Source organism: Bombina bombina, unplaced genomic scaffold, assembly GCF_027579735.1.
Source record: "Bombina bombina isolate aBomBom1 unplaced genomic scaffold, aBomBom1.pri scaffold_688, whole genome shotgun sequence".
Taxonomy (NCBI): domain Eukaryota; kingdom Metazoa; phylum Chordata; class Amphibia; order Anura; family Bombinatoridae; genus Bombina; species Bombina bombina.
Window position 1 is genome coordinate 153,911 of NW_026512612.1, and position 23,848 is coordinate 177,758.

General features: G+C 40.7%; 1 protein-coding gene across 1 annotated transcript in view; it reads left to right on the forward strand.

The window, feature by feature from the left end:
• The first annotated feature begins 2,411 nt into the window (after nt 1-2,411).
• The window catches only part of LOC128644429 (E3 ubiquitin-protein ligase RNF123-like), a 56,804-nt gene continuing 35,367 nt past the window's right edge, over nt 2,412-23,848 (forward strand). The window contains exons 1-7 of the mRNA XM_053697053.1: nt 2,412-2,518; nt 3,293-3,418; nt 3,492-3,584; nt 9,188-9,261; nt 12,122-12,239; nt 20,262-20,361; nt 20,976-21,037. Coding sequence (XP_053553028.1) covers nt 2,516-2,518; nt 3,293-3,418; nt 3,492-3,584; nt 9,188-9,261; nt 12,122-12,239; nt 20,262-20,361; nt 20,976-21,037 — 576 coding nt within the window. The 5' untranslated portion in view covers nt 2,412-2,515. The remainder of the gene's footprint in view (nt 2,519-3,292; nt 3,419-3,491; nt 3,585-9,187; nt 9,262-12,121; nt 12,240-20,261; nt 20,362-20,975; nt 21,038-23,848) is intronic.

The following is a 23,848-nucleotide window of genomic DNA, read 5'->3' on the forward strand; positions in this document are numbered from 1 at the left end:
AATGGATAACATTCTTGCAAAACTGCTCCAGACACGTGCACGCTCCTGAGCTTACTTTCTTGGCTTTCAACAAAAGATTCCAAGAGAACAAAGAACATTTGATAATAGAAGTAAATTGGAAAGTTGTTTAAAATTGTATGTTCTATCTGAATTATGAAAGAAAAAATTGGGGTTTCATGTCCTTTTAATATTATGATTTTTTTTAATTAAAGGGACAGTCTACTTGAAAATTGTTATTGTTTGAAAAGATAGATAATCCCTTTATTACCTATTCCCTAGCTTTGCGTAACCAACACTGTTATATTAATATACTTTTTACCTCTGTAATTACCTTGGATCTAAGCCTCTGTAGACTTTCCCCTTATCTCAGTGCATTTTACAATCTTGCATTTTAGCCAATTAGTGCTGACTAAATAACTCCACCGGAGTGTGCACTATGTTACCTATATGCCACACATCAACTAGCGCTTTCTGGCTGTTGTGCAAGATTTAAAAACTAATAAAAAGCACTGAGATAAGGGGCAGCCTGTAGGGGCTTAGAATCGGGCAAACTTAGAGGTTATAAAGTATATCAATATAACAATATTGGTTATCCCAAGCTAGTGAATGGGTAGTAAAGGCGTTATCCTATCTTTTTAAACAATAACAAAATCAAATAGACCTTTAAAGTTTACCGTCACTTTAATGCAGTAGGGATTATTGTATAATATAAATGTTGGCTCTAAAACAAGAAATGTATTATATAGAATAGAAAGCAACAACAGTAAGAAAAAAACGTTACATTTGTAGATCTGGGGTAAGTGAGAAGACGAGAACTTGATTTAAAAGAACATTCAAATGTAAATTTCTTACTTTGTTAGCGCATGTCATTTCTGTATTACTGTTCCTAGCTCACTATTTCTTTAACTCATGCAAAGAGTTAAACACATAGGTAAAGTCAAGTTAAGGACCCAAAAGCATTGCAGCCCTACAGTAGGAAGAGACCTGGGATTGTCAGCTACTTGGGGCTGCTTTTTCTGATTGGCTTATTGGCAGTGTCCCGATCAAGAACTGCAATGCTTGTGGTTCCCCAGTGGGACTTTGCCTATGTGTTTAACCTCTGTATGGCTGGAGTGCTTTTTCACATTACTTCTCTAGACAGAGGCTTTTTTTTGCGCGCGTTGGGTAGCATGGGTATTACAAGTTGAAATCTTATTTGTTGCATTTGTTATTGGTGGCTATATACTCATTATTATAGTTTTTTGCATCAGTAACTCAGCATTTTAAGATTTTCAAGAGGTTATATTAGCCTGTCATATAGTTCTGTCTGTTTATACATGTGTAATACTTGTTCAAGTATTCAGTGATAACCATTCCCCTTAGTTTCCGCTTTTGAGTTGTAAAAGGACTCTAGAGGGTTAATTTTAATTGGTTAGGGTATATATAGTACACCATGTGCAATACATGTATTAGGTCTATGAGTAAGTGCCTGTAGGGGGCGCGAAACGCGTCAGACATTCGCCACTGTCCACTCCACCACTGACTGTAAGCTTTATTGATGAACTGCTCCACATTGTTCATGAATTTTATGGATTGGTATTTACAGTGTGCTTTTGAATAAATTGTGGACTGTTTTTTGCATACTATTCATGTGTGTAGTGCCTGCCATTTTTTCTACACCTCTATTGCATCACGGCAGCTGGGTTGCGCTTCCACCGTCTACGGCACTCCAGGAGCTGGGTCTATACAGCGAAAGGTTCATTTCCGGGTTAACCAGATAGAGGTAGATTGAGTGCTTGTGTTACCGGATATACTTACCCTCTTTGAAATACCCATACTCGTGTGCTAACCCGAACGTGTTTATTCAAGAGCGATAACCCGACATGAATATTTAATTCACATTCCAATACACACAAAAAATACACACGCAAATATATATATATATATATATATATATATATATATATATATATATATATATATATATATATATATATATATGTATGTGTTTGTGTGTGTGTGTATGTACATATGTACTTTTATCATCAAATTTGTTTTGTTCTCTTGGTATTCTTTGTTGAAAGCTAAACCTAGGTAGGCTCATATGCTAATTTCTAACCCCTTGAATGCTGCCTTTTATCTCAGTGCATTTGGACAGTGTTTCACAACTAGACAGTGATATTTCATGCGTGCCATATCAATAATATTGTGCTCACTCCCATGGAGTTACCTAAGAGTCACCACTGATTGGCTAAAATGCAGAGGCTTAGATACAAGGTAATCACAGAAGTAAAAAGTATATTAATATAACAGTGTTGGTTATGCAAAACTGGGGAATGGGGTAACAAAGGGATTATGTTTCTTTTAAACAATAAAAATGATGTAGTACACTGTCCCTTTATTAAACGAACCCCTTAATGTGCTTAATTTGCAGGAAGGAAAGTTGGTGGACAGAGAACCATCCATATGGCAGCTGCAGGGGGAGCCTACAGTGCTGATAACAGTGGCACATATCTTCAATCATTTTGCCCCACTCATGGTGAGTATCACTCTTCTCTACAAACAGGTCCGGCTGATCTTCAACCAACAAACCATACAAACCAACCATTGATGACCAGAAGATAGCTAGTTTTGTGATTTGTACATCGGAATGCACTATAGAACAGTAAAATACCATATTATATCCAAGGCATCTCCAGGAACCATATATAGGGGTAGGGGACACAGTCAGAAGTAGAGGGGTCACTACCGACTAATGATGAGTCATTCACCTTTCTGTGTCCATATATTTGTAGTTAAAGTCCACTCTGGAGCACCATTGCACTACTGGTTACGAGCTGGACCAATCAGGAGCAGCATATATGTGCAGCCATCACTCACTAACTCCATTCAGCTCAATGTCAGCAGTGTATTGTTGCTCCAGAACTGACTTTACAGTCATAATGTGTACTACAAGTAAATTACTAATACATTTATAATGCAAAATGGTTCCATTCATGTCAGTCTAAACTTTCAGACATAAGACGTAAGAACATTTTGTGCATTTACTTACAGACTTGATGGAGTGATGTATTTTCTACTCTCCTTATAATAAAATTCAGTCCCTCAAAATAGCCCTTGGTCATCAGAGAAGAATCTAGCCACCAGTTACCACCACTGTTATACAGTTTATTTGCCGATATGTGGTTTTGTTGCTCCTCAAATAACTGAGCAACCATCTTTGGTGGGATGCGCTAATGAACAAAAGACTGTCTAATCTCCATGAAGAAAGAGTCTCCTATTTACAAGAGGTCTCTATCTTTTACATATGTAGTGCAAAGTATACCTTGTGGAGGATGTATTGATGAATTTCCTTCTGGGCATCCTGGAGGGAGGGGGTTCAGTGGAAGAACACCACCTTATCATACGCCTTCTCGACCTTATGTGGCTTCTCATGGAGGTAAGTAGATCTTGCTAAAATCACAGAAGAGCGGTTCTCAGGAATTCCACCTTAACATAAATTTATCACACAGGATTATGAAGTTCACGAGTGCCTCAAACAGCTGATGATGTCATTACTCCGAGCCTACCGCTTCTCTCCTATCGTTCCTGACCTGGGATTGCAGGTGAGGAGCTTCTCTTTATTACCTCTTTCAGTCTCTTGTATCACTAACCGGTCCCTTAAAGTGAGTATGGGTCAGATCTTACAGAGGTAAGTACCAGTGACCGTTATTTCTTCACCCTCCCAGAAAACTGTTCTTGCATCTTATAACAATTCTAATATAGCCATATTAGCTCTAAATTCCTTGCTAATGTTCATTGACTGAAAGGGTCAGCACCCATAGCTTTATTGTTTGAGAGAGATGCTTCTGTAAGTGTAACTATAAAATGTTGGTTTATTAAAGACAGGAACATGCATTTTTCAAACAAACAAAACTGCATTGAAAGAAAAAAGTATTCTACACTATTCCTTTGTTACCTTTTGAGACAGTTCAATATCGATTAAAGGGACAGTCAACACTAAAATTGTTATTGTTTAAAAATATGTATAATGCCTTTAATACCCATTCCCCAGCTTTGCACATCCAACCTCTAAATTTCTGCCTGTTTCTAAGCCACTGTGGACAGCTTCTTATCACATGCTTTCTTTTACAAGATATGACGAGTCTACGGATTTCATCCTTACTTATGGAATATCGCCTCCTGGTCAGCAGGAGGAGGCAAAGAGCACCACAGCAGAACTGTATATATAGCTCCTCCCTTCCCTCCCACCCCAGTCATTCTCTTTGCCTGTGTTAGTGATAGGAAGAGGTAAAGTGAGGTGTTGGTTAAGATTCTTCAATCAACAGTTTATTATTTTTAAATGGTGCCGGTGTGTACTATTTTTTTTTTTTCTCAGGGCTAGAGCTTCTGGCTTTTAAGCAATGGAACTGGGGAGATTCTCACATCTGTCATCACGCTCCCATATTGATTGCTGCCCTGCTGATGGTCTTAGCAATTATTGTCTAAGACTTTATTTGTCCCCACAGACGTGCTGGAGGTGAGGAAAGGGAACATCTTCATTGTGTGGGACTGCTTCATATTGTGTTCAGCTTGGAGGTATGTACAGTCGTTTATTTCTGGGGAGACTGAGGTATCTCAGAACAGACTGGCACTTATTCCCTGTACAGGGAGAGGGTAATCGTTTTGCATTACAGGTAGATGTGCATAAATATTACCTTTGTTTTTGGTCAATCAGTAGCCTAATAACGGGTTAACCAGGGCTAATGCTTTTTACTATGGGCTTGACGCTGGGAGTTTGTGGCATGCGCAGCACAGTATTTATTTCGCTTTGACAACTGTTGTGTGTTTATGTGAAGGGGCACATTGGTGATTGAGGGACTATTATGAGAACCGACATGTTTTATTTCCCATGCGGTATTTGCTATAACCGGGGATGTTAGTTGCGCCTATGAGGGGCGGGGCTTGATTTTTGCGCGCTCAGACGCGCATTTTCTGTCCGGATCCGGTCTTCAAGCAGCTTGTATCTTGGCTCCGGTGTGGCCTAAGTCGCTTGTGCTTACAAACTTCACAAACGACTTTAGGAGCGCCGTCCTCTACTATTTAGTGTTTCGGTTGGGGCAGGTAGGCGCCACAGCAGAGCTGTGGCGAGGTGCAAGGGGCTAATTTAGTCATAAATTGCTTAATAGGTAATCTCTGACAGTATACGTTCGTTATATGTCTTAGGGTGTTTTTCAAAGTTATTGCAGTTTAGTGCGGAGCAATAAACGCATATGCGACTTTAATTTTTAAAGAGGCAGTACACCCGTCTTTTTTTTTCTAAAGCAATCTAAAGTATTTGCCTTTTTGAATTTTAGCGAAACCGACCAATATTGCTAGTTTGTTTGTCATGGCTGATCTTCTGGAAAGTACCTGTTCTATGTGTTTAGATGCCAATGTGGAACCCCCCCCCCCATTACTTTTTGTCCCTCATGTACTGAGAGGGCTTTGCAATGTAAAGAGCAGATTTTCTTTAATGCAAGTATGTCTAAGGATGCTTCTCAGACAGATGAGAACCAGGGTATGCCGCATCTTTCTCCCCAAGCCACGCCGTGTTCCTCAACCGCGTCCACTTCATTCACTCTGCAGTATATGGCTGCAGTTATGTCCTCCACTCTTACAGAAGTTTTGTCTAAGTTGCCAGTGTTACAAGACAAGCGCAGCAGGACAGAAGCCCATGTGGTCCCTGCGACTTCTGATGCTTTGATGGCTATCTCCGATGTACCCTCCCAGGGCTCTGATTTGGGGGGTAGGGAGAACCTGTCTGAGGGGGAACTGTCGGACTCAGGAAGTGCATTGCCCCAGACAAATTTGGACGTCATGGCTTTCAGGTTTAAACTTGAACACCTCCGTCTGTTGCTGCAGGAGGTTTTGTTGACTCTGGACGACTGTGACTCTATTGTGGTACCACCAGAGAAATTGTGTAAGATGGACAAATACTTAGAGGTTCCTTCTTATTCTGACGTCTTTCCGGTTCCTAAGCGAATTTCGGAAATTGTTACACGGGAATGGGAAAGACCGGGTATCCCGTTCTCACCTTCCCCTATTTTTAAGAAAATGTACCCTATAGCTGACACCGTTCGGGACTCTTGGCAAACGGTCCCTAAGGTGGAGGGAGCTATCTCTACTCTGGCTAAGCGTACAACTATCCCTATTGAGGACAGTTGTGCTTTCAAGGACCCTATGGATAAAAAGTTGGAGGGTCTTCTAAAAAAGGTATTTGTTCACCAAGGGTTTTTATTACAACCGACGGCCTGCATTGTACCAGTCACAACTGCGGCTGCCTTTTGTTTTGATGCCTTAGAGTCTCTTAAGACTGAGACTTCTTTAGAGGAAATAATGGATAGAATTAAGGCCCTTAAGCTGGCTAATTCTTTTGTTACGGATGCCGCCTTTCAGATCGCCAAGTTGGCAGCTAAGAATGCAGGGTTTTCCATTTTAGCGCGCAGAGCCTTATGGTTAAAATCCTGGTCTGCGGATGTGTCCTTTAAATCCAAGCTTTTGGCTATTCCTTTCAAAGGAAAGACCCTGTTGTGGCCTGACTTGAAAGAGATAATTTCTGACATTACGGGAGGTAAGGGTCACCCCCTCCCTCAGGATAAGACATCTAAGCAACGGGGTAGACAGAGTAATTTTCGTTCCTTTCGAAATTTTAAGGGAGTCCCCTCTTCCTCTTCTGCTAAACAGGAAGGGAATTTTGCACAAGCCAAGTCCATCTGGAGACCCAACCAGGCTTGGAACAAGTGTAAATAACCCAAGAAGCCCTCTGCTGCTCCCAAAACAGCATGAAGGGGCGGTCCCCGATCCGGGACCGTATCTAGTAGGGGGCAGACTTTCTCTCTTTGTTCAAGTATGGATACGAGACGTTCAGGATCCCTGGACACTAGAAATCGTGTCTCAAGGGTATCAGTTGGAGTTCAAAAATTCCTTCCCAAGGGGAAGGTTTCTTCTTTCACGATTGTCTGTAGACCAGATAAAAAGAGAGGCGTTCTTACGTTGTGTGAAAGACCTCTCCACTATGGGAGTAATTCGTCCCATTCCAAAACAGGAACAGGTGCAGGGATTTTACTCAAATCTTTTTGTGGTTCCCAAAAAAGAGGGAACGTTCCGATCCATTTTAGATCTCAAGAGTCTAAACAAATTTCTCAGAGTTCCATCCTTCAAGATGGAGACCATTCGGACAATTCTTCCATTGATCCAGGAGGGTCAATATATGACTACCGTGGACTTAAAGGATGCATATCTTCATATTCCTATACACAGAGATCATCACAAGTTTCTGAGGTTTGCCTTTCTGGACAAACCTTTTCAGTTCGTGGCACTTCCCTTCGGGCTGGCCACAGCACCCAGGATCTTTACGAAGGTTCTAGGGTCTCTGCTGGCGGTTTTCAGGCCGCAGGGCATTGCAGTGGCGCCTTATCTAGACGATATTCTGATCCAGGCGGCGTCATATCAGCTGACAAAGTCTCATACCAACATGGTTCTATCCTTTCTAAGGACTCATGGGTGGAAGGTGAATCTAGAAAAGAGTTCACCAATTCCACAGACAAGGGTTCCTTTCCTGGGAACTCTAATAGACTCTATGTCCATGAAAATCTTCTTGACGGAAGTCAGAAAGTTAAAGATTCTGAATACATGCCGATCCCTTCAGTCCAATCCTCGGCCATCAGTGGCTCAGTGCACAGATGTTCCGGATGTTCAGTCCTTTTGTCAGGCTCTGACTAGGATCAGGCCTGTGTTTAGACCTATTTCTCCTCCTTGGAGTTTGAATTTAGTTCTTAAGGTTCTTCAAGGGGTTCCGTTTGAACCTATGCTTTCCATAGATATTAAGTTGTTATCTTGGAAGGTTTTGTTTTTGGTTGCTATTTCTTCTGCTCGCAGAGTTTCTGAGCTTTCGGCTCTACAATGTAATTCTCCTTACCTTATTTTTCATTCCGATAAGGTAGTGTTACGTACCAAACCTGGTTTTATTCCTAAGGTTGTTTCCAACAAAAATATTAATCAGGAAATTATTGTTCCTTCATTGTGTCCCAATCCTTCTAAGAAGGAGCGTCTGTTACATAACTTGGACGTGGTTCGTGCCCGGAAGTTTTACTTGCAGGCGACTAAGGAATTTCGTCAATCATCTTCACTATTTGTTGTTTTTTCCGGAACACGTAGGGGTCAGAAAGCTATCATCCATTTTGCATACAAGACTGCTGGACAGCAGCCTCCTGAAAGAATTACAGCTCATTCCACTAGGGCTGTGGCTTCCTCATGGGCATTTAAAAATGATGCTTCTGTTGAACAAATTTGCAAGGCTGCAACTTGGTCGTCTCTTCATACTTTTTCCAAATTTTCCAAATTTGATACTTTTGACTCGTCCGAGGCTGTTTTTGGGAGAAAGGTTCTTCAAGCAGTGGTGCCTTCCGTTTGGGTTCCTGTCTTGTCCCTCCCTTTCATCCGTGTCCTATAGCTTTGGTATTGTATCCCATAAGTAAGGATGAAATCCGTGGACTCGTCATATCTTGTAAAAGAAAAGGAAATTTATGCTTACCTGATAAATTTATTTATTTTACGATATGACGAGTCCACGGCCCACCCTGTCATTTTCTAAGACAGGTTTTTATTTTTGTTAAACTTCAGTCACCTCTGCACGTTGGCTTTTCCTTTCTCTTCCTAACTTCGGTCGAATTACTGGAGTGGGTGGGAAGGGAGGAGCTATATATACAGCTCTGCTGTGCTGCTCTTTGCCTCCTCCTGCTTACCAGGAGGCGATATCCCATAAGTAAGGATGAAATCCGTGGACTCGTCATATCGTAAAAGAAATAAATTTATCAGGTAAGCATAAATTTCCTTTTTTTTTTATTTGCTTTTCACAACAGGAGACTGCTAGTTCATGTGAGCCATTGTGTTCACGCACGTGGAGTTATTTAGGAGTCAGCACAGCACTAATTGGCTAAATTGCAAGTCAATAGATAATATATACAAAGTCATGTGATCAGGGGGCTGTCAGAAGATGCTTAGCTACAAGGTAATCAGAGTTAAGTATATTAATATAACTCTGTTGGTTATGCAGAACTGGGCAATGGGTAATAAAGGGATTATCTATCTTTTAAAACAATGACCAATGCAGTTTTAAAAGAGACAGTCTAAAATATAATGAACAGCTACAGTTTAAGGTGTCACAGTGATTACTTTGTCTGCACAGATTCACTACCTGCGGCTCACTATTGCCATCCTCCGACATGAGAAGTCTCGCAAATATCTCCTGAGCAATGTTCTGTATCCTTCAGTTTCACACGCAAAGAGGGGTGGAAACCGTGGGGAAATGGGATACCTGAGATCTGGAGAGGGATGTGATACAGTATTGTGTGTTATGAGCTTATCTTTATATGAATTGAAAGGGTAGTAGATACTAAAGACTACTGCTGTCTGTGCTTTGTATGCATGTTATTGTGTAGGGGAGCTTGGCACTGGTGATATATTTACTTCTGTGCTGGGTATGCATAGTATGGTGTCATAGTTTCTGTAGCGGAGTCTGTTGTGCTGGGTATGCATGGTATGGTGTAATAGTGTCTGTAGGGGAGTCTGTTGTGCTGGGTATGCATGGTATGGTGTAATAGTGTCTGTAGGGGAGTCTGTTGTGCTGGGTATGCCTGTTATGGTGTAATAGTGTCTGTAGGGGAGTCTGTTGTGCTGGGTATGCATTTTATGGTGTAATAGTGTCTGTAGGGGAGTCTGTTGTGCTGGGTATGCATGTTATGGTGTAATAGTGTCTGTAGGGGAGTCTGTTGTGCTAGGTATGCATGTTATGGTGTCTGTAGGGGAGTCTGTTGTGCTGGGTATGCATGGTATGGTGTAATAGTGTCTGTAGGGGAGTCTGTTGTGCTAGGTATGCATGTTATGGTGTCTGTAGGGGAGTCTGTTGTGCTGGGTATGCATGGTATGGTGTAATAGTGTCTGTAGGGGAGTCTGTTGTGCTAGGTATGCATGTTATGGTGTAATAGTGTCTGTAGGGGAGTCTGTTGTGCTAGGTATGCATGGTATGGTGTAATAGTGTCTGTAGGGGAGTCTCTTGTGCTGGGTATGCATGGTATGGTGTAATAGTGTCTGTAGGGGAGTCTGCTGTGCTGGGTATGCCTGTTATGGTGTAATAGTGTCTGTAGGGGAGTCTGTTGTGCTAGGTATGCATGTTATGGTGTAATAGTGTCTGTAGGGGAGTCTGTTGTGCTAGGTATGCATGTTATGGTGTAATAGTGTCTGTAGGGGAGTCTGTTGTGCTAGGTATGCATGGTATGGTGTAATAGTGTCTGTAGGGGAGTCTGTTGTGCTAGGTATGCATGGTATGGTGTAATAGTGTCTGTAGGGGAGTCTCTTGTGCTGGGTATGCATTTTATGGTGTAATAGTGTCTGTAGGGGAGTCTGTTGTGCTGGGTATGCCTGTTATGGTGTAATAGTGCCTGTAGGGGAGTCTGTTGAGCTAGGTATGCATGTTATGGTTTCTGTAGGGGAGTCTGTTGTGCTGGGTATGCATGGTATGGTATAATAGTGTCTGTAGGGGAGTCTGTTGTGCTAGGTATGCATGTTATGGTGTCTGTAGGGGAGTCTGTTGTGCTAGGTATGCATGGTATGGTGTAATGGTGTCTGTAGGGGAGTCTGTTGTGCTGGGTGTGCATGGCATGGTGTATTAGTGTCTGTAGGGGAGTCTGTTGTGCTGGGTATGCATGGTATGGTGTAATGGTGTCTGTGGGGGAGTCTGTTGTGCTGGGTATGCATGGTATGGTGTAATGGTGTCTGTAGGGGAGTCTGTTGTGCTGGGTGTGCATGGTATGGTGTAATAGTGTCTGTAGGGGAGTCTGTTGTGCTGGGTATGCATGGTATGGTGTAATTGTGTCTGTAGGGGAGTCTGTTGTGCTGGGTGTGCATGGCATGGTGTATTAGTGTCTGTAGGGGAGTCTGTTGTGCTGGGTATGCATGGTATGGTGTATTAGTGTCTGTAGGGGAGTCTGTTGTGCTGGGTATGCATGGTATGGTGTAATTGTGTCTGTAGGGGAGTCTGTTGTGCTGGGTATGCATGGTATGGTGTATTAGTGTCTGTAGGGGAGTCTGTTGTGCTGGGTATGCATGGCATGGTGTATTAGTGTCTGTAGGGGAGTCTGTTGTGTTGGGTATGCATGGTATGGTGTAATAGTGCATACAAAGATTATACAATATGGGTGAATACTTTCCTTTAAGTTTCTGAACCGCAGCCGTCTCACAGTCTGTCTTTGAATAACTGTGTAAATCGATATGTTGTGCTAGATAGAGGCACTGGTTCTCTGTTGTCAGCTGTACGATCCTTCCCCACTTTTTCTTACTTGTCCTTATTCTCTAGGTACAAGGAACAAGGCTGAGGCATCAAACTGAAGCATGTAAAATAAGGTGTATATCTATTCACAGTAAATATTGAAGCATGGATACTGGGAATATTTACTGTGAATAGATATACACCTTATTTTACATGCTTCAGTTTGATGCCTCAGCCTTGTTCCTTGTACCTAGAGAATAAGGACAAGTAAGAAAAAGTGGGGAAGGATCGTACAGCTGACAACAGAGAACCAGTGCCTCTATGGTGTAATAGTGTCTGTAGGGGAGTCTGGCACTCTCACTTACTTTATATGCATGGCATGATGTAAACGTATATGTGGGGGTAGCCTAGCACTACTTCTGCTGCCTCTGTTGTGCTGTGTAAACATGTCATGGCGTAATGTTGCGTGTGTATAGTAGCCTGGCACTCTTGCTTTGTATGCGTGGTATAGCACTGTGGCTTCCTGTGCTGTGTTTACATGCCACAGTGTAGTGGTGTGTTTAGGGGACGCTGGCACTGCTTCTTGTGTGTTCTGTCTACGCATGCCACAGTGTAGTAGTGTGTAAGAAAGGCTGGCAGCTACGTTGCTGCCTGTGGCGGGATACATTTTCTAGTGTGTTGGGGAGGCTGGTAATGTTGCAGGCAGAGCTGTGCATTCTTGCAATAGTAAAGCAGTGTATGTAGTGAAGAGTGGCATTGTTGATGCTTGCCCTGTGTATACATATCGCAGTGTAGTGGTTTCAATGAGTTAGGCACTAACACCTTCCCAAGCATCTTTAACCCTTCTCCTCCCAGATTTGATGTTCTTCGCTCTGTAGTATTTTTCTTCATCAAGAGTCCTCTTCGGGTGGAAGAAGCCGGCCTGCAAGAGCTTATCCCAACCACATGGTGGCCTAACAGATTCAACAAGGAGGTAACACAACATATCAGTCCAGGTGTATCTCTGCTGTGTGCACTGCTTATATTCACATCATACAAGTACCCTGCCCCCACCTCTAATGAAGAAATCTGTTCTGTGATCCATCTTTAAAATAACACTGGTACCTCAGTCCATGTGTACCAACATTGGTATCAGTAATCCATCTATATACAATCTGATAATGATATAGGAGGAGCGCACAATCTAATAAATTATAACCAATGATATAAAATGTGTAATTCAAAACAAGTCTCAGTTGATTAATCTGAATTGTCAAGCCGATGCAATAGGGCGGCACTCCAGCCAGATACGATCAAATCCTCATAGAATCCTATAATATATAAATAGGAGGCGCCTCATAATGCCGCACAGCAGTACAAAATTTAATCCACACACATAGTGAATTGCCAATTCGCATTTATAGATGGCACGCAATGTGCATACATAGCAGACTGGGACATCTGAGGCGCCCGGTGCTCCCTCGTCGAGATTTGCTACCTGGAGGTGCGCATGCGTACAATTATGTAATCACTCCACATATGTTTGACAAGAATGTGTGAAATGCGATTACGTAATTAGAAGCATGCGCAGATTGAGGTAGCAAATCCTGACGATGGAGGACTAAATTACTAGCATTTTTTATTAAAGTGGCCATGTAGATGCACGCCTGCGTGGTTACATTTCTAAGGGGTAACCTTTTGCTTCAATTAGACAACATTTCTTTCATGTAATTAGCAAGAGTCCATGAGCTAGTGACGTATGGGATATACATTCCTACCAGGAGGGGCAAAGTTTCCCAAACCTTAAAATGCCTATAAATACACCCCTCACCACACCCACAAATCAGTTTTACAAACTTTGCCTCCAAGGGAGGTGGTGAAGTAAGTTTGTGCTAGATTCTACGTTGATATGCGCCCCGCAGCAAGTTGGAGCCCGGTTTTCCTCTCAGCGTGCAGTGAATGTCAGAGGGATGTGAGGAGAGTATTGCCTATTTGAATGCAGTGATCTCCTTCTACGGGGTCTATTTCATAAGGTTCTCTGTTATCGGTCGTAGAGATTCATCTCTTACCTCCCTTTTCAGATCGACGATATACTCTTATATTTACCATTACCTCTACTGATTCTCGTTTCAGTACTGGTTTGGCTTTCTACAAACATGTAGATGAGTGTCCTGGGGTAAGTAAGTCTTATTTTCTGTGACACTCTAAGCTATGGTTGGGCACTTTATTTATAAAGTTCTAAATATATGTATTCAAACATTTATTTGCCTTGACTCAGAATGTTCAACTTTCCTTATTTTCAGACAGTCAGTTTCATATTTGGGATTATGCATTGAATTATCATATTTTTCTTACCTCAAAAATTTGACTTTTTTCCCTGTGGGCTGTTAGGCTCGCGGGGGCTGAAAATGCTTCATTTTATTGCGTCATTCTTGGCGCGGACTTTTTTGGCGCAAAAATTCTTTTCCGTTTCCGGCGTCATACGTGTCGCCGGAAGTTACGTCATTTTTTGACGTTATTTTGCGCCAAAAATGTCGGCGTTCCGGATGTGGCGTCATTTTTGGCGCCAAAAGCATTTAGGCGCCAAATAATGTGGCCGTCTTATTTGGCGCTAAAAATATGGGCGTCGCTTTTGTCTCCACATTATTTCAATCTCATTTTTCATTTGCTTCTGGTTGCTAGAAGCTTGATATTTGGCATTCTTTCCCATTCCTGAAACTGTCTTATAAGGAATTTGATCTATTTTGCTTTATATGTTGTTTTTTTCTCTTACATATTGCAAGATGTCTCACGTTGCATCTGAGCCAGAAGATACTACAGGAAAATCACTGCCTGCTGGATCTACCAAAGCTAAGTGTATCTGCTGTAAATTTTTGGTAGCTATTCCTCCAGCTGTTGTTTGTAATAATTGTCATGACAAACTTGTTAAAGCAGATATTTCCTTTAGTAATGTACCATTGCCTGTTGCAGTTCCCTCAACATCTAAGGTGCAGAATGTTCCTGATAACATAAGAGATTTTGTTTCTGAATCCATAAAGAAGGCTTTGTCTGTTATTTCTCCTTCTAGTAAACGTAAAAAGTCTTTTAAATCTTCTCTCTCTACAGATGAATTTTTAAATGAACACCATCATTCTGATTCTTTGGACTCTTCTGGTTCAGAGGATTCTATCTCAGAGATTGATGCTGATAAATCTTCATATTTATTTAAGATGGAATTTATTCGCTCTTTACTTAAAGAAGTACTAATTGCTTTAGAAATAGAGGATTCTAGTCCTCTTGATACTAATTATATACGTTTGGATAAGGTTTTTAAAGCTCCTGCGGTTATTCCAGAAGTTTTTCCTGTTCCTAATGCTATTTCTGCAGTGATTTCCAAAGAATGGGATAAATTGGGTAATTCATTTACTCCTTCTAAACGTTTTAAGCAATTATATCCTGTTCCGCCTGACAGGTTAGAATTTTGGGACAAAATCCCTAAAGTTGATGGGGCTATTTCTACCCTTGCTAAACGTACTACCATTCCTACGTCAGATGGTACCTCGTTTAAGGATCCTTTAGATAGAAAAATTGAATCCTTTCTAAGAAAAGCTTATCTGTGTTCAGGTAATCTTCTTAGACCTGCTATATCATTGGCTGATGTTGCTGCAGCTTCAACTTTTTGGTTGGAAACCCTAGCGCAACAAGTAGCAAATCGTGATTCTCATGATATTATTATTCTTCTTCAGCATGCTAATAATTTTATCTGTGATGCCATTTTTGATATTATTAGAGTTGATGTTAGGTTTATGTCTCTAGCTATCTTAACCAGAAGAGCTTTATGGCTTAAGACTTGGAATGCTGATATGGCTTCTAAATCAACTCTACTTTCCATTTCTTTCCAGGGAAACAAATTATTTGGTTCTCAGTTGGATTCTATTATTTCAACTGTTACTGGTGGGAAAGGAACTTTTTTACCACAGGATAAAAAATCTAAAGGTAAAAACAGGGCTAACAATCGTTTTCGTTCCTTTCGTTTCAACAAAGAACAAAAGCCTGATCCTTCGTCCTCAGGAGCAGTTTCAGTTTGGAAACCATCTCCAGTCTGGAATAAATCCAAGCCTGCTAGAAAGGCAAAGCCTGCTTCTAAGTTCACATGAAGGTACGGCCCTCATTCCAGTTCAGCTGGTAGGGGGCAGGTTACGTTTTTTCAAAGAAATTTGGATCAATTCTGTTCACAATCTTTGGATTCAGAGCATTGTTTCAGAAGGGTACAGAATTGGTTTCAAGATGAGACCTCCTGCAAAGAGATTTTTTCTTTCCCGTGTCCCAGTAAATCCAGTGAAAGCTCAAGCATTTCTGAATTGTGTTTCAGATCTAGAGTTGGCTGGAGTAATTATGCCAGTTCCAGTTCCGGAACAGGGGATGGGGTTTTATTCAAATCTCTTCATTGTACCAAAGAAGGAGAATTCCTTCAGACCAGTTCTGGATCTAAAATTATTGAATCGTTATGTAAGGATACCAACGTTCAAGATGGTAACTGTAAGGACTATATTGCCTTTTGTTCAGCAAGGGAATTATATGTCCACAATAGATTTACAGGATGCATATCTGCATATTCCGATTCATCCAGATCATTTTCAGTTCCTGAGATTCTCTTTTCTAGACAAGCATTACCAATTTGTGGCTCTACCGTTTGGCCTTGCTACAGCTCCAAGAATTTTCACAAAGATTCTCGGTGCCCTTCTGTCTGTAATCAGAGAACAGGGTATTGTGGTATTTCCTTATTTGGACGATATCTTGGTACTTGCTCAGTCTTTACATTTAGCAGAGTCTCATACGAATCGACTTGTGTTGTTTCTTCAAGATCATGGTTGGAGGATCAATTTACCAAAAAGTTCTTTGATTCCTCAAACAAGGGTAACCTTTCTGGGTTTCCAGATAGATTCAGTGTCCATGACTCTGTCTTTAACAGACAAGAGACGTCTAAAATTGTTTACAGCTTGTCGAAACCTTCAGTCTCAATCATTCCCTTCGGTAGCCTTATGCATGGAAATTCTAGGTCTTATGACTGCTGCATCGGACGCGATCCCCTTTGCTCGTTTTCACATGCGACCTCTTCAGCTCTGTATGCTGAACCTATGGTGCAGGGATTACACGAAGATATATCAATTAATATCTTTAAAACCGATTGTTCGACACTCTCTAACGTGGTGGACAGATCACCATCGTTTAATTCAGGGGGCTTCTTTTGTTCTTCCGACCTGGACTGTAATTTCAACAGATGCAAGTCTCACAGGTTGGGGAGCTGTGTGGGGATCTCTGACGGCACAGGGAGTTTGGGAATCTCAGGAGGTGAGATTACCGATCAATATTTTGAAACTCCGTGCAATTTTCAGAACTCTCCAGTCATGGCCTCTTCTGAAGAGAGAATCGTTCATTTGTTTTCAGACAGACAATGTCACAACTGTGGCATACATCAATCATCAAGGAGGGACTCACAGTCCTCTGGCTATGAAAGAAGTATCTCGAATTTTGGTTTGGGCGGAATCCAGCTCCTGTCTAATCTCTGCGGTTCATATCCCAGGTGTAGACAATTGGGAAGCGGATTATCTCAGTCGCCAAACGTTGCATCCGGGCGAATGGTCTCTTCACCCAGAGGTATTTCTTCAGATTGTTCAAATGTGGGGGTTTCCAGAGATAGATCTGATGGCCTCTCATCTAAACATGAAACTTCCCAGGTATCTGTCCAGATCCCGGGATCCTCAGGCGGAGGCAGTGGATGCATTATCACTTCCTTGGAAGTATCATCCTGCCTATATCTTTCCGCCTCTAGTTCTTCTTCCAAGAGTAATCTCCAAGATTCTGAGGGAATGCTCGTTTGTTCTGCTAATAGCTCCGGCATGGCCTCACAGGTTTTGGTATGCGGATCTTGTCCGGATGGCATCTTGCCAACCATGGACTCTTCCGTTAAGACCAGACCTTCTGTCGCAAGGTCCTTTTTTCCATCCGGATCTGAAATCCTTAAATTTAAAGGTATGGAGATTGAACGCTTGATTCTTAGTCAAAGAGGTTTCTCTGACTCTGTGATTGATACTATGTTACAGGCTCGTAAATCTGTATCTAGAGAGATATATTATAGAGTCTGGAAGACTTATATTTCTTGGTGTCTTACTCGTCATTTTTCTTGGTATTCTTTTAGAATTCCGAGAATATTACAATTTCTTCAGGATGGTTTAGATAAGGGTTTGTCCGCAAGTTCCTTGAAAGGACAAATCTCTGCTCTTTCTGTTCTTTTTCACAGAAAGATTGTTATTCTTCCTGATATTCATTGTTTTGTACAAGCTTTGGTTCGTATAAAACCTGTCATTAAGTCAATTTCTCCTCCATGGAGTTTGAATTTGGTTCTGGGAGCTCTTCAAGCTCCTCCGTTTGAACCTATGCATTCATTGGACATTAAATTGCTTTCTTGGAAAGTTTTGTTCCTTTTGGCCATCTCTTCTGCCAGAAGAGTTTCTGAATTATCTGCTCTTTCTTGTGAGTCTCCTTTTCTGATTTTTCATCAGGATAAGGCGGTGTTGCGAACTTCTTTTGAATTTTTACCTAAGGTTGTGAATTCCAACAACATTAGTAGAGAAATCGTGGTTCCTTCATTATGTCCTAATCCTAAGAATTCTAAGGAGAAATCGTTACATTCTTTGGATGTTGTTAGAGCTTTGAAATATTATGTTGAAGCTACTAAATCTTTCCGAAAGACTTCTAGTCTATTTGTCATCTTTTCTGGTTCTAGAAAAGGCCAGAAAGCTTCTGCCATTTCTTTGGCATCCTGGTTGAAATCTTTAATTCATCTTGCCTATGTTTAATCGGGTAAGACTCCGCCTCAGAGGATTACAGCTCATTCTACTAGGTCAGTTTCTACTTCCTGGGCGTTTAGGAATGAAGCTTCAGTTGATCAGATTTGCAAAGCAGCGACTTGGTCCTCTTTGCATACTTTTACTAAATTCTACCATTTTGATGTATTCTCTTCTTCTGAAGCAGTTTTTGGTAGAAAGGTACTTCAGGCAGTGGTTTCGGTTTGAATCTTCTGCTTATGTTTTTCATTAAACTTTATTTTGGGTGTGGATTATTTTCAGCAGGAATTGGCTGTCTTTATTTTATCCCTCCCTCTCTAGTGACTCTTGTGTGGAAAGATCCACATCTTGGGTATTCATTATCCCATACGTCACTAGCTCATGGACTCTTGTTAATTACATGAAAGAAAACATAATTTATGTAAGAACTTACCTGATAAATTCATTTCTTTCATATTAACAAGAGTCCATGAGGCCCACCCTTTTTTGTGGTGGTTATGATTTTTTTGTATAAAGCACAATTATTCCAATTCCTTATTTTATATGCTTCACACTTTTTTCTTATCACCCCACTTCTTGGCTATTCGTTAAACTGATTTGTGGGTGTGGTGAGGGGTGTATTTATAGGCATTTTAAGGTTTGGGAAACTTTGCCCCTCCTGGTAGGAATGTATATCCCATATGTCACTAGCTCATGGACTCTTGTTAATATGAAAGAAATGAATTTATCAGGTAAGTTCTTACATAAATTATGTTTTTTCTCTGCTAACCCGTGCATATCTAATCCCAATTTAATAAAGCGTGTCTCTGTACAGCAGTTTTTAATATGTACATTTAATAAAAAAAATGCCTTTTTTTTAATAAAAAATTCTAGTAAAAAAGGCCACGCCAATTAATCGTGCAGCCCTACTATACAGTAAGAAATCCGCAAATCTAAACATTTTAAAACAAATGAACATCTTGTTTGCTGCAATTATTTTTTAACAGCCAAGCGCCACTCACCAGGTGACTCATTTGGAGGAGCCTGTATTTTATTCTGCAGACAGCAAGTCTAGGCACGGTTTTAATGTCAATATAAAGTGCATTTTTTGCTGTTTTTATCAGTTAAAGCCAATTAGGGAAAGATGTAGAGCAGGGTTTGCCTTGAGAAGTCAGCGGGGTGCATTTCATGTTCTGAAAATGGAAAAAAATCCACAATTTTTAGAGCCAATGTAAATGGAAAGTGGGCAAAATATATTAATGAAAGCATATTGCAAAGTTGTTTCATTAAACTTAACTAGATATTTTAAATTAAATTCTCATGGTGTCTGCTGTCCCTTTAAGCACTTGACATCACAGGCTGAAATTAGCATATATATAATGTTACAGAAATAGCCCAGAATTTCTACAGGATTTTTTTTTAACATTTCCTTTTTTGAGATAGTGAATAATTGAGATGCCTAAAGGCCGAGCTCATAAGTCATATGTTGCCCTATGAGCAAAATCTGATTAAAGCAGCATGCTTGTCAACAAAGGATACAAAGAGAACAAAGCAAATTAGATAATAGAAGTACATTGGAACACTGTTTAAAACTGCATCTTCTGTTTGAATTATGAAAGTTTATTTTTGAATTTACTGTCACTTTTACCCCTTGTATTTCTCAATGCTTTGCAAACTTTGTCTGCAACACTGCTCTCGACATGCGACTGTGACTTTGCAGCCGCAATTTTACAAATTGTGATCTAATGTAGAAAACTGATATGGAGTCTGTGCTGTTCTCTTCCTTCCTTTTGACTTTTCCAACTATCTATTATCTTTCACCCTTTTAACGTTTTCCCAGATGGAAAGGGGGAATGGAAGACCACATGTGATAACCTCAGTTACCATAAATATCACAGATTTCTTACTATGATACTACACTTTTAGGTTGTGGTTCCATATCTCACAGAAGATCTATGCCACTGATTTCTACTGTTTATCTGCAAGGCACTCCTTACACAAAATGTGTTTAAACTTTTAATGCTTTTTTGTGCAATTTTGCCTTTGGTAAGCATATATTCATTAACTTTTGTAATACATTTATATTTGTCCCAATCAAGGAGCTTGGACTGAATTTGGTTTCCATTTGGGTGTGCTCACGTCACACTTTAGCTGCCTTAGCGGGAGCTGGGTAATTTAAAAAATTTTTTCTCTCCCAACTCTGCTCTCAGGGTAAAGAAATCAAGGACCCATCAGAGGAGAGTGATGAGGAACGGCTGAGAAGGAGAGCGTACGAGAGGGGCTGCATGAGGTTGAAGAAACGCATTGAAGGTGAGCGATGTGCCAGGTTTGACAATTCTGAAAAATTGCCTGATGATGAAAAACTCGCCGGTATAGCGAGAAATCACACAAAATGTTTGGGGGCTATGTATTTGATTCATATCAAAATTTGCACGGTCATTTTATATACACACTTTCTGAGCAAGAGATCACACTATATATGTATATACGTTTTTGATTGGCTGATGGCTGACACATGATACAGAAGGCAAGAAAAATGGTAACTTTGAAATTTGTCAGAAAAAAAAAATATCTACTACTCTTTTAGAAATTCAGTCTAAAGGCCTAGACAGAAGTCACGCAAATTCTTTAAGGGCTTTTTCTGTGCATCATATTGCGATACACCTATCTATTCTTCATGTGCAAAATTTGCCTTTCTAAAATTCTATGTGGAATCTCACAGAACTAACGAGACTTCTCAGATAATGTTACCTACAAGGAGAGTTTTAGATCATAGGGTCTAAAATGAGTTAACCTGCTGCATTTCACCGGGAAGAATTCAACAAGCTGAAAACAAACATCTGTGTTACAATCCCTAGGCAAAGAAAGGCTTGAAATATTTCTTGTTTGTATTGTGAGTCTAAATGTATTTTCTTCTTTCCTAGTGGTGGAAGAGCTGCAAGTCCAGATCTTAAAGCTTCTGCTGAATAATAAGGATAAAGGAGGGGTAAGAGACAGGTCCTGTTTGATTGTGCTCTAAGGTGAAATCCTGATCAAAACCACATCTGTATTCTTATAAATATATTGTGAAGTATTATTTTAGATTTATTTTGTGTGTGTGTGTGTGTGTTGGGGGGAGGCTTTAAATAATAAAATCTCCAAAAGATAAAAATATCAATGTAGACATTTTTTGTTTTTTATAATTTACAACTTATTGCCCAATTCATGTTTTAAAGAAACACTAAAGTCAAATTAAACTTTCATTATTCAGATAAAACCTGCATTTAAAAAAAAAAAAAAAAAGTTTACTTCCATTACCAAAACTGTGTGCCCTCTTGCTGGGGGGGTGTTGACCTCCGCCTAAGGGTGTTCTCTTCCCTTTGGGCTGGGAATTACGAGTGAGTCCTGTACCCGTTCTCTGGGTTTCCCGGTTCTCATCCCCTGTGAGGTCTGATTGCTTCAGACGGGGTTTCTTGTGTTCCCTGAGGGTGTCGTTCGTTCTAGGACCATTCTGGGTCCAGGGTTCTTGTCTTGGATCCTTCTTGGATGTCTGGAGACTTATGATCCTGTGGACTGGTTCGGGACGACCCAGTTTTTTTCAGGGACCCTATGTTGCGACATAGGGGCTAGATTAGTATTAGCGATCTTCATCATAGACATGTTCAGAACTGATTGACCTATGAATTAAGGCTGCTACACCCCTTGACTTTTCAACAAAGGAGGAGTAGAATTGTATAGGGTATTTAGAGGATCTGAATGGGTTCGGGCGAGATTCTAACCAATGGGTCTCTTGTAGGAAGATTAGTTAGCAGGCTACGTTTAGTTGGTGACTTTAGGCCTTTACCATTTAGGGTGGCAAATGTCAGATTTTCACAGGTTTCACCCATAGTTGACAAGGTCCAAAGATAGAGGAGAAATAGAAGTTAGGGTCTATTTGGATTTGGGAGGTGGGATGGGGATCAGGAAGGGGATCACTCACCACGTCTGGAAGAGCTATGAATGATCAGGTTGCTCACTTGACAATTTCTGGAGGAAAGATAGGATCTGGTCACCAGTTCTGTAGGTATGACAGTTAAAAAGACAATTAGATACCTTGGATTGTACACTATCACTGGCGTGTTATATTAATTAGGTTAACAGCTGTTATTTCTAAGTTTCCAAGTTCCTGTTTACCAAAAACAATCAATAGTTAGGCTATAATTAGCCCTTAATATTATGGGCCAAGAGTTATATACGGTGGAGGATTTTCTAGAAAGGGTGGTATGCTGTTCCACCCGTGGAAGAGGTACACCTGCAATGAAGAGTGACCTCCTCGGTCCCTGTAACAGGGCATAGTACTATCAGTGTTTCTGAGGGAGGGTTATATTACTGTAAAGAGTAACAGAGGTGGTAAACTGGCACCTCAAAGGGGAGGGGAATAAGAACAAGTAAGGTTATTTATACCTTAAAGTATTTTAGTGCAAAATTGCATAGGTAGAAATATAAATATCGTAAAGGAATATGTATACTCCATAAACATCCTATGCTAAGTACATAGTCAACTCTCCTTTTTTTTTAATTCCCTGTACATCATCCTAGGTAAAGGTATGGGTTAATGGGCCTGTTGATTGAGGATAGCTCATCTGGACTATGTGACTGGTCTTGGCGGTATGGCCGGAATGTCTTAGCCAGGCCAATAGGGCCTTGGAGTTGTGAAAGTTTAACAACATTAAACTAGTGAGTAAACTAATTGGAGAGTGTCGTAACCTGGGCAAGATGAGCTTGTTGGGTGATATCAACATACCTAGGTCAATTGATTTTTGTTGATAGTAAGGTTTAGTGTCACTAGATTAGTGAATAAGCCAGGTGGAGAGTGTTGAAATCTGTGGTGATGTAACCTGTTCAATAGAACATTGTTGACCCCAAAATTAATAGTATTGGCGTACGAAATATATAATTTATCAATGATATCAATACTATCCTATATCATTAACAGATCATGGTCTAATAAATGTGTGACAGGAAATATAATGATACAGTGGAGATACCTAGGACATTAGACGGTTAACTATGTAGTAGAATACAATTAAATACTATAAATATACTTAAGACATTATGTAGCTGATCTCTGCGGTAGAGGGCACCACTCGGGTGCCTGTGGGTGAAGTGCGGATACAGGAGTTTCTCTTGATTCTTGATCCGGAGATAATGACAAGTCCCAATTTTTAAGAAGATCCAGGCGTTCCTTTGGAGTCATTATGGTATGAGTGGAACCATCCTTAGAAACTATGAGTTTAGTGGGGTAACCCCAACGGTACTGAATGTTACCTTTCCATAAGGTCTGGGTGATAGATGTAAATGTCCTTCTTTTTTGGAGGGTATATGTTGAGACATCTGGGAATATCAACACTTGATGAAATTTTGATGGTAGGGTTGGGCGGTTGGCCATCTCACGAAGAATTCTTTCTTTATGGGTGAAGAAATGCACTCTGGTCAGCACGTCTCTTGGTTTATCCTGAGAGACATTTCGTGGTCTGGGGACTCTATGGACTCTGTCTAAGATGAGACCAGGGGGGTCCAGCGTAGGTATCAGGGGGTCCAGGATGTACTGCTCCAGTTCAGCTGATCCAACTTCTTCTGGTATTCCTCTGAATCTTAAATTATTGCATCTAGACCTGTTTTCCATATCAGCCAATTTTAATTCTAAGTCTGAAATCTGGATAGACAAGTTCTGAGAGTAGGACAGGAGATTAGCATAGTTTGAGATATTTTAATTGTAAAAATATGTGAATTCCACTGCCCACAACTGACCTGTATTTTTCAACGTGCGCACATCAGT